We start from the raw sequence: 11,817 nt of genomic DNA, 5'->3' as shown, positions 1-11,817 counted from the left end.
AACACTGGGATCGGAAGCGAACGGGTGACGGTAATGTCTCTTTCGAAATAAGAAGACGTGATGTATTAACGCGGACCAAACCTGTTTAATTATTGGCGCGTCTGTAAAATTTTCGGACTCGCGCTTTTTGGCAGAAACGATTGAACTATTTCTTTCATTTCTTGCATCCTAAATGAAGACTGTTTGAATTTTAAAGTTACAGTCTTTATTGTAGTAAAAGTGTGTTAGATATGAGGACATTTTCAACGACAAATATAAAACATAAAAATGGCCCAAATTTTGATATGTACGAAATATTTTTTTTTGATCAAATAAGCCTCATAGTTTTCAAATTATCAGTAGTCCCCAACCTTGCCTCGTAAGAATCAAAATATGAACGGGATAATTACTAAACTGGGGACAAGTTGCTGTATTGAAGACGATGTTAGTGTTATTTCATTGTACCGACGTTGCTGCATGTAATTACAATGAAAACATGCTACCAAATGAGTTATAAATAAACAGATATACAAAAAGCATTATCCGATCTTTTCGGGGTGTACTGAGCATTTTTGTCAGACAAATATAGCATTAAGCTGGCGCATTTTTGTGGAGGAAAGTAAACACATAATGTATAGTATTTATGTGCGGCCCAACTTGACCGAAAGCTGCAAATAATGTAAAAACAGTGACTAAGATAGTCCTGCACGTGTTTGAATATAAATTCCGTCTGTGGTCCATTTATGATATATTATTTATTGTTTTATATATATGACATTTTATATGTAACCAGTTCAGTGCAAATGTTCAGTAAGCACAATTGTAAACTAGAGGAATTTTTTTTCTTGGCTTGTTGTAGGAGAAAATAGTTTGCCAGAAAAGCTGGTTATAAATAGAAAATACACGTGCCGCTTTAACACCAAAGCTATATCCCGTTCTCGTGCATGTAATTTATTTCATTTAATTGATTACTTAGATACGATGAAAACAAAAATACGTTAGGTCAGTCAAAATGCTTATTAGTTTTGATCTATAGACTGATAAATGGCTTATCATGCGGCAGGACTGTCAGGAGAGGCGCGTCAAGCGTTGCCCCTAGAACCCAAGTCGCTAGTCTCTAGAGGATCTGGAGTCATGCATGCTCCCACAGACAATATCGAAATCTAGAGGCTCGGAAAACCTCTTTTGGCACTTCTTCGTTCAGTGACATTTCCAAAAAACTCAGTCTTGCTCAAGCGTAAAATGGTAGCCTTTTATTGCTTAATAGTTATAAGTAGTTACACAAATTATGTACACTCGCTCATCTTTGAAACAAGAATTACAGCACCTCCTTCCCGCTGCCTCGATTTCCACGACTTTGGAGTGTACCTAATGGAGGAGCGCCATTCAATCATTCGTACCTCTGTTTGTTTTGCGTCTTTGGTTCTTATACCACTAAGGCCATTTCATCTATTGAAGGTTTAGTTTGAATCGTTCAATTGACCCTTTCCGCTTTTTTTTACGTTTTCTTTAACGTCTTAGCCTGTTGTAGAGTTATGCAACAAACAAATGAAGGCCGGCTGAAGTCTGTTTAGGTGATGGCTGCGTTTTGTCATGGCCTTGCGGCTCCACTTTGTTTGTCGGTTGTGGGAGATCAATCACGGTTTTCCGTAATTCTTTTTCTGTACGCCTGAGTCTGCCGACTGTGTTTTGAATATGTCATTATACGAAAAGACAGGACCACAGTTAAACTCTCTAGTTGATTTCATCAGTTGCTGGGAATGGCAACGCCATATTTCTTGCGGGATAAGGAACATCAGTAATTGCAAAACAAACAGAACGGGAGGGCAAATTGAAAATGAAGAGAAAGCCGGAAAGCTACGGAACTCATAATTCACATAAACAAATGACGTTTGAACTCTTAATTTGAAATTCAGAGCGACACGAGTTCACTACAGGGCTCTATTCAAATCCTCCAGTTCAAAGTAGTAGTAGTAGGATTTTCAGCCGCTAAATGTCCGTCGTTGGACGTAGGCCTTCCCCATTGACCTCCAATGGACCAGGTTTCGCGCGACACGGCGCCAGTGCTTTAGGAATCTATCTAAGTCGTCCCTCCATCTCGTCCTTGGTCTTCCTCGGTTCCTTGTGTGTCCCCGGGGCGTCCAGAACGTAATGCGGGTTGTCCAACGGTTATGGTTACACGACCAGCCCAATTCCATTTGAGTTTGCTTATCGTTTCCATGATATCCCAGTTCAAAGTAAACTCGCAAGAAATCGGTACAGAAGAAGCTGAATTGGTACCGAATAACGGAAAGAAATAGAGGCAAACATGGGGTACAAGTTATGGAGGCCTTCCTCCATTTTTAATTAACCAAAACTTATGACTATTGCTTCAGATGTAGGACGACGGAAAGTTCGACTTTAACAGAGGTGAGGCGGTTTGGATTTCTTCGAGTTCTCCATTTAAACTTTTTAATAAAGTTCTCGCAATTCCAGCTACATTTGACGAACCAGTTTTAATGAACTACACTCATATTTAGTATTGAAGAAATTTCTCTCTGGAATGATTTGCATTTCCCCCTACATTCACTCACCTTTTGGGCTTTTAGCTGTCAGAACACAATCGCAAAATCCTCTAATTTGGAAACTACGTTTACTTTGTCTTGCCTCATGCTATTTACGGCCCTGTGAAAAACCGGAAATATTGCGAATAAAGCGATTAGTTTTGTCTGATTTCAAATGTGTGTACATTGTCTCGATTTTAGACAAACGTAAAAGTCTATTACTAAAACCACGAGGAGTTACAAGGCATTAACTGGGGCGCATTGCCTATTGTAAATTATCCCCCTTACATGCGAAGCCTTTCAGAGAGGAATCCTTAACTTTGAATTAAACTTGAACTGGCACGAAGTCTCTCCGGTTTTTTTGGATTTCTTCGATCGGGTTCTGTTACTGATCTAGTTTAAATAGTGTTTGCGTATTACGTTTTCAATGAATATAAACATCATTTATTTTGTTAATGACAGTCGTGTGGGTTCAGGTAGGAGTTACGAAGTGTTAGAAGTAGAGACGAGAATATTTGAGCATTAATCCTGAGTATGTGAGGAAGATTAAGCGTCGCCTGAACACGACTGTTGGACGGGATCGTGGAACACTGCGACCGGAAGCGAACAGCTGACGGAAATGTCTCTTTCGAAATAAGAAGACGTGATGTATTAACGGGGACCGAACCTGTTTAATTATTGGCGCGTCTGTAAAATTTTCGGACTCGCGCTTTTTGGCAGAAACGATTGAACGTTTTTTTTTCATTTTTTGCATCCTAAATGAAGACTGTTTGAATTTTAAAGTTACAGTCTTTATTGTAGTAAAAGTGTTTTAGATATGAGGACATTTTCAACGACAAATACAAAACATAAAAATGGCCCAAATTTTGATATGTACGAAATATTTTTTCTTGATCAAATAAGCCTCATAGTTTTCAAATTATCAGTAGTCCCCAACCTTACCTCGTAAGAATCAAAATATGAACGGGATAATTACTAAACTGGGGACGGGTTGCTGTATTGAAGGCGATGTTAGTGTTATTTCATTGTACCGACGTTGCTGCATGTAATTACAATGAAAACATGCTACCAAATGAGTTATAAATCAGATATACAAAAAGCATTATCCGAGCTTTTCGGGGTGTACTGAGCATTTTTGTCAGAGAAATATAGCATTAAGCTGGCGCATTTTTTTGGTGGAAAGTAAGTACATAATGTATAGTATTTATGTGCGGCCCAACTTGAGCAACAGCTGCAAATACTGTAAAAACAGTGACTAAGATAGTCCTGCACGTGTTTGAATATAAATTCCGTCTGTGGTCCATTTATGATATATGATTTATTGTTTTATATATATGACATTTTATATGTAACCAGTTCAGTGGAAATATTCAGTAAGCACAATTGCAAACTAGAGGAATTTTTTTTCTTCGCTTGCTGTATGAGAAAATAGTTTGCCAGAAAAGCTGGTTATAAATAGAAAATACACGTGCCGCTTTAACACCAAAGATATCCCGTTCTCGTGCATGTAATTTATTTCATTTAATTGATTACTTAGATAGGACAGGATAGGAAAATAGTTTGACAGAAAAGTTGGTTGGAAACAGAAAATAAACGTGCCGCTTCAATGGTGACCTTGCTTTTCATCCCGTTCTCGTGCATGTAATTTATTTCATTTGATTGATTATTTAGATACGATGGAAATATACGATCGAAAATAATCGTGCCGCTTTAACACCAAAGTTATCCCGTTCTCGTGCATGTAATTTATTTCATTCAATTGATTACTTAGATAGGATGAAAACAAAAATACGTTAGTGAGTTAAGGGAAGTCAAAATGCTTATTAGTTTTGATCTATAGACTGATAAATGGCTTATCATGCGGCAGGACTTTCAGGAGAGCCGCGTCAAGCGTTGCCCCTAGAACCCATGTCGCTAGTCTCTAGAGGATCTGGAGTCATGTATGCTCCCACAGACAATATCGAAATCAATTCAACCAGTAACCAGTTCAGTGCAAATGTTCAGTAAGCGCAATTGTAAACTAGAAGAATTTTTTTTCTTCGCTTGTTGTAGGAGAAAATAGTTTGACAGAAAAGTTGGTTGGAAACAGAAAACAAACGTGCCGCTTCAATGGTGACCTTGCTTTTCATCCCGTTCTCGTGCATGTAATTTATTTCATTTGATTGATTATTTAGATACGATGGAAATATAACACTTCAGTGATTTAAAAACTGATAAGTGGCTTATCATGCGGCAGGACCTTTAGGAGAGGCGACGAAGAAGCGATGTTTTATTAAAATTATTTGACATCGGATTTCCATATACAGACACTGTTACTTCAAGACGTGTTTCCCTACCAGTCAAAATGGCGTCAAAAACCGTGATAAGGCCTAATGTTTCGGTCGTGTACTAGTAAGACCCTAGTAATCTTTATCCTGCTTTTTTTGATATGCCCAGGGCGCGGACATTAGTTCTTGTTGTAAGATATTGTGGTTTCGTGTGTCCTTTTGATGCGTTCTTTTGTAAAATTGTACATGGTCAGTTTCTTGTTATTTTCGTTTACACGTGTAAAACTCGTGTTTATTTATTGATTAAAGTTGCCTCACGTCAGGGTAATTTTCTATATCAGATGAATACGATCGATACCATCTATGAATGTTACATAATAAGACTTGTTTTTCTGATCCATCAGTCACTGGTTAGCCTTTTTCCACTGATCCATTAAAAGATAACATTGTGATGCACCATAATTTTGACCACTTGTGCGTGCAAGAGGCACATATATAAGGAAGTGGGTAAAAGCGGATAAGTTGTAAGGAGAGTTGGAGCAGAAGAGCTACGTTGGAGCCCGATCTGAAGTAAAACACTGAGACCACCCAGAAAGGTAAGCGCTTTTAAGTAACTGGCGGATGCATTGTCAGTAATCTCTTGTATTCTCGCTCAGGCGTCTGAGCCGGGGAAGAGCGTTGATCTCGTCAAGATTATGCAGGGTCACAGTTGTATTATTCTCTCCTGTTGGTGTATTTTGGCAAAACCAATTCTTATTTCCGGTAGGGACCACCTGGCCTTGGTTGACATACAGTCGTAAACATGTTTTTAGTGCACTATAAAGTAAGGCGTGATTTGAGGGATACTTGTAGAATTGATGTCAATAGAACAGTTTTAGAATAGATGAGAGAAGAAGTATCTTGTGAACAAAGAAGACCTACGAAGATTCCCGTTACCTCTCTGCTAAGCTTAGTGAGCCTCCCAACAGCTGGTGGATGAACAACGCCCTCTACAGTGTGGTTTATCTTCAACTGAAAATTTAAAAAATTCCAAGCCAACTTCTTAAATTGCATCAGTAGCAGCCGAAAAGTATTGCACCGAAACCATTCATTAATGTTTTGGGGTGTGGATGGTCAGTTAATCATTACAAAGTATAACAGCAGTGAATGCAGAGATTCTCAGAGAAACCAAGAGAGTGGACATCAACGTGGTTTCTCTCTAACCGTTTCGTAAGCGACAGGAGTCAAAAGATCTTGTCAGATAGGCAAAGAATAGTTCATTGCGACTAAAAGATCAGCATATGTATTTGTAGCTTCTACCACAAAGTCACTAAATATGCCCTGAATGGAATCGGTTTTCGTTTTAAAGCAACTTTATTAGGAAGATTAATAATGCACGTGACTTTTGTTGTTATACAATTCCCTAACCATACAATAAGAGAAAGGTTTCAATTTATATTCATTATATATAAACTCGGTGGCCTATTTTCCAATATTCTCTTTGAGCAAAGAAAACAATTATAAAGAAGTCATGTGATATATAATATAATTTCAAGTTTTGAAGTTAGAAGTGAGTTACGGTCATCAACTTCTGCTCACTACCAAGTTTGGTGGTTTTTCAATTAATTTCTGTAGAGTTGCAAATTTTTTTTTTTTTGGTCTGCCTAAGCCAAGCCTTAACATACTTGAACCGCACTGGTGTGTTGAATCAGTGAATGGATAGAGAAGATGGATTTAAAAGAGTCATTTAAGCAAGAATTGGTCTTTTAATGAGATTGTTGATAAACAAAAGGGAGAAGTTCGATGTTAACAATGTCCTTACTGATGCACTCGCGCGATTGAAATGTCGAGGCTTCTCCCCACGCCTTTGCTTAGCGCAATATCCGCGAGGCCAATAAAATCATGAAAGTGGCGCTTGAACATGTTTAATTCTCTATGGTTCTCTGTTGAGGTTGGCACATTAAATTTCTCTTTATGAATCGGCTGCCCAGAAGTTTGTCCAGACTCTGTTGTGAAATAAAAGCACACCAAAACTCGAATTGTCTAAACGGGGTCCGCGCTGTTCGCTGCCATTGCTTCCAGTGATCAGGGCTGGGTTGTTCGAAAGGTGATTAACATTAATCTACGATTAAAAGTTAGTCAAGGTTTTCATCTCGCTCTTTAAAAGCGATTTTAAAGCCTAATTTCAAACTAAAGGTAAACAAAAGTCCAAGTCAAAACTAAGAGCCAAAAATCATTTTAAAGAATCTTTATTGATAAGTAATTAAACTGGAATCAAAGTTCACGTTAATCCAGGATTAGCTTAATCGGGCTTTGAACAACTGGGCCCTGATGGTTGAACCATGCGAGTTTGAGGTACGCCCAGAGTTAACCGATTAGCCAATTGTGAAATGTTTTATTGTAAAATACTGTAAAAATCGTTATTCAATGCGTCCGTTGACAGACGAAACACCAGCCTATAACCGGAAACATGCGAAAAGTAACTTTTGTAAAAAGTTAATTGATAGATGAGCCATTATTAGCTTCTCGTTTTTCACGAAAGACAGACAGGCAAAAAAATCCCGCATCCCGTACCTAACTTTTGGTGAATCCCGCTTCCCGGGGAGCAGTCAAATCCCGAATCCCGTCAAGATATTTTGCGTTTTCCCGAATCCCGCACCGTTTGGGTCAAATCCCGGATCCCGTAAATACTATTCCAGACCCTGTGGTTAGAGCTAGCGTGGGTAGCAGTCAACTCCTTTCCAAGTCAACGTTAAAAGCGAACGAAACCTTGCAGAAAGTAGAAGAAAAGCGTAAAAAACGGTTAGCCTCCATACGTATTTTATATTTTGATCGATCAATGGAGAAAGGAGAAGTCTCTCGCTACAACATTGTAGCCAGAAGTATTTAAAGGTGGAAAACCTTCTTCATAATGTTTTAATATAAAATACAGCTTTTATTAATTCAATTGGTTACCACATGTTTCTGACAATGAAAATATTTGATTTATTTCTACACCCACTCGTTTATTGTCCAATTTTATATTCTAGCGCTTTTAATTTGCTCGTTGCAGCCATTTACGAAATCGCACTGGCTCCAGAGGGAACATACTTTTACACATTAGTATACTAGCATTTTCAGTTCATTTTAGAGTGCATGGTAAAGTTTTTGTGCATTAATTGTTCGAGCGTTTTAGTTGCATTTTACTCGGATAATGTTTTTTTTTCCCAGAAAACAAGATCAAATGAAACTAGATATTCTCTATAACTGATGATTTCTTTGCCATAAAAATCTTACAGCGATTTTACGTCGTTAAAAACAGTCAAGCCTCCAAGGAAGATGTTGCGTTTGTTGGTTGTGTTTCTCATTCCCGGGTTGTTTGGCAGTTCAGGTAAAGTGTTTTTGTTATCATGTTTACGTTATTATTCCTTGCCCGTTTCGGCGCCATTCCCAGTCTACTAAACAGTCACCGACTTACTCACAGATAATGGCAAGAGGTGCAGGCGCCATTCATTAACAGAGTTCTGTTTCCACGGGGTTAAGTTTGCTACTGAGCCGCGCGCACCGAGGGAAAATAGGCGCCGCCTTGAATCACCGCTTTCCATTATAGTTGCGGCATTTTTTTGGTCTTTGAAATAAGAAAATTAATGTTCTTTAGGCAGTTCCCTTAAATGGCATTATTCTTTTTGGCAAATTTAAATCTGAAATGGACACTGATTTTGACCATTGTAACGTAAAATAATTATGTATAGATTATATGACCATTGTGGTATGATAAAGGAAATGTATTGTTCACAAAGCCGTAAGGAGAAAGCTGTCTGCCATTTTGGACTGAAATTTGCATGCCCTGAAGTTCCGACACAGAACTTTTCTCCCCTATTAAAAACAAACCACCCTTAGTAGTTAACAAATTAACCAAACTGATTTTTGTATATAGAGGGAATTTTCCTTCGAGCTTGTGAACGCACGTCTCTGACCATCGACTGCGAAGCTGGAGAAGAGATCAGAATCTACTCTGCTTTTTACGGGCGCCATGAAAGTGAAGAGTGTGGGCCCAGTAAGCCTACATCCGACCTGTCGTGCCATGCTAATTCTTCAATGACCGTAGTGAGAGACGCATGCCAAGGAAAGCAATCTTGCACAGTTGAGGCCGTAAACTCAAACTTTGGAGACCCGTGTGTTGCTACATTCAAATACTTAGAGGTGAGTTTAGCATGATCTAGTCTCACTTCTCTTCAGGGTGATTTCATTCCATTGAAACGCCCCCTGTTTTGTAAACGTGACCTAAATTTAGTTTCTATAATAACGCATCTCGAATTGCTTCCCTACAACATCTGAATCCTAATCCTTTCAAAATAATATTAGGAAATTTTGCCCAGCAATTATTGAATGCTATTACTGGAATGATATTCCTATATCTATTCGTCAAAAACCAACAAAACAACTATTTAAACGAGCTCTCTTCCAGTATTATTTTGCTCAGTATTAATCACTGCCACACGACCTTCCAAAACGTTTTCTGTCTTTCTTCTCCTCTATTTATAATTAGTTTTCCTTTTTCTTCTTTTTTTCTTCTATCTTAACAAATATAGTAACGTATTTTTAAAGGGCATACAATTAGTTAACTATATTATGCCCTTCTCCATTGCTTTCTTACGTACTGTTACCTGATGTAATATGATCATGTGGAGTAAATAAAAAATACAAATACAAATTCAGTTTGAGTCCTCAGCGTTTTTGGCATTGTTGGAGAGTACCGGCCTATCCTGAAAAGCACCTGTCGAAGGGTATCCACGCCTTGCGGCGTGAAGCGATTGTTGAGGGTACGAGCTGAGGGTATGCTCCCCCGGAAAATGTTTGAATTTGTACCCACCGAAACGGTGTTTTCAGCGTTCCTGAGAGCCGGGAAGCAGTTTTCTAGCCTGGGCCCGGTTATTCGAAAGCTGATCGACGCTAATTAACTGAGGTTTTCATCTCGCTTATTAAGAATGTTCTTGAAAGCTTATTTTAAGCTAGTGGTGAAGAAAAGTGTAAGTCGAGACTAAGGAACAAAAATATTTTTGAAGAGTCTTTACTGATTAGAAATTAAACTCGAAACAAACTTCACGTAAACCCGAGACTAGCTTAACCTCAAACAAAAACCATGAGTCCTTAGAGGCAACAATATTAATATTTTTTTGACAAGTAATTCCTGTGATATCTCTCTTCTGTGATAACTCTATTAGCCGGTGGTAACAAACCACGAATTTCAATTTCAACAAGCTCTGACCAAGTGACCACCTCGTTCTTGACCAAAGAAACGCTTAAGTGTCATGTTAAAATTTATTTTGATGCAAAGTTAAAATAGCCTTTAAGGCAGTACATAGCTCATATCTTGTTTTTTCCCGTCTTCAAAAGGTCACATACAGCTGCGTTAATGTAACCTTGGTTCGCGTTTGCGAGCGAACATCACAAGACATCTCTTGTCCATCCCCAAACAAGCTCGATATTCTGTATGCCAACTACGGTCGTTTGATTGCGGGCGAGGTCTGTCCGGGAAGTAAAGATGATGTCACGGACTGCAGTGCTCAAGGATCGCTTGCTAAAGTGAAGGCGGATTGTCAAGGAGAGTCAAGTTGCACTTTGGTTGCTAACAACGACAAATTTGGTGATCCTTGTGTTGGTACATACAAGTATTTGGAGGTAAGAGACTCGCCCCTTCCCCCTCCCCCCTGGAACATGACACAAACTTATCGAGCAAAGTCCATGGACTAACTCAAGCGTTATTGCTCCGGAAATATCTTTATTTTGTGATGGTCACAATTTACTGCTTCATCTACAGACTCAAAGCAGCCCTCAAGGGAAAAAAGAAAAAAAAAATAACAGTTTGCAACTGTCTGAATGCCTGCACGAAATGATCTCTACCACTGATTTGAAAGCAAAACCGACTCTGCACAGAACCATCAACAGTATCACTTGCTAGTTTCTCGCGCATGCTCACTAGCTTTCATTTCAATGATCACAGTTTAGAATTTCACCCTCCCCTCCTCCCAAGTTACTGAGGAGCCCTCTACAAGTAGTTGCAGTACCCCTCCCCTCCCCCCTTACTCCTCTCTTCCCTCTTTATCAACAAAATTGAAACAACCATTTTGTTTAAAGGCTGCCTTCTCTCATCAACAGGTTCACTACGAATGTGATTCAGAGGAACGCCCCTTGTGAGCTGTATTCCATCAGTGGAAACCGCTGCTATCAGATCAAGAAGTGTGGAGCAAGAAATTAATTAGAAAAGCACATAGTTTTAAAACTGTTAAAAATTCGGGGATCAGAATAGAAAACGATGGTTAACGGAAGTTTGTGCAGCGGAATAATGGAACATTGGCTTTAGTTTTTCGGGAATAACAGAATAATGACATTTCCTTTGTAATAGTTACCGACAGTAACATTTCACTGGAATAATGTAATTGTGGTTTTAAGCAGGGTTTAAATAAAGTATCAAGTTTCGGGCATAAAAAGATCTATTTGCTGCATAACCATTGAATCGTAGAAGCGCGGTGGCGTAGTGCTCAGCGTGTCCGTCTCCAAATACCCCACGAATTCTCCACCGTGCCATAGCGCAAAGTAAAACTCTATAGCGACACAAATGCATTTTTAGCAACGCTTGTCCAAGCAACATTCTTCACAAAGCTCTCCCATTAAAAGTCTCAAATCCTTAGGAATTCCTCACAATATTGTAAAGGCATAATCCAACAAAACTGAACCAGATATTACTACAACTTTAAACGACGTACTTGCCCATCCGAAAACAAACAGGATTAAATTTTCGGCGTGCAAGTTTGGGGTGACCGTTTTTAACCTGAACTTAAAGCTAGTTTTTCGCCACTTATTTTCGTCGAAAGATGCTTTTGGGGGGCTTATTTTTGGCCGAGGTCTTCTTTCTTGAGTTTAAATGGATGGCTCTTAAAGTTTCTAAATGGACTGGCGTTCACATTTCAGAATTAAAACAGCTTGCAACACTAAACAGCCCAACCCTACCTACAGTCTGTGGCCTTATATTACAGTAGACCTGGGGCTCGTTTCTCGAAAGTCCCGGT

At 38.9% G+C, this 11,817-nt stretch overlaps 1 protein-coding gene across 1 annotated transcript; it reads left to right on the top strand.

Moving 5' to 3' along the window:
• The first annotated feature begins 5,229 nt into the window (after window positions 1-5,229).
• Window positions 5,230-11,238, top strand: LOC146475465 (L-rhamnose-binding lectin CSL3-like). Its single transcript, XM_085115861.1, has 5 exons — window positions 5,230-5,385; window positions 8,047-8,138; window positions 8,685-8,950; window positions 10,145-10,429; window positions 10,907-11,238. The coding sequence occupies exons 2-5, from the start codon at window positions 8,087-8,089 to the stop codon at window positions 10,943-10,945; spliced, it is 642 nt and encodes a 213-aa protein (XP_084971987.1). The 5' UTR covers window positions 5,230-5,385; window positions 8,047-8,086; the 3' UTR covers window positions 10,946-11,238.
• The last annotated feature ends 579 nt before the right edge of the window (window positions 11,239-11,817 follow it).

This window comes from Pavona decussata, unplaced genomic scaffold, assembly GCF_977016875.1.
Source record: "Pavona decussata unplaced genomic scaffold, jaPavDecu1.1 SCAFFOLD_84, whole genome shotgun sequence".
NCBI classification, from domain to species: Eukaryota; Metazoa; Cnidaria; class Anthozoa; order Scleractinia; family Agariciidae; genus Pavona; species Pavona decussata.
This window is presented reverse-complemented; position numbering and strand designations above follow the sequence as displayed.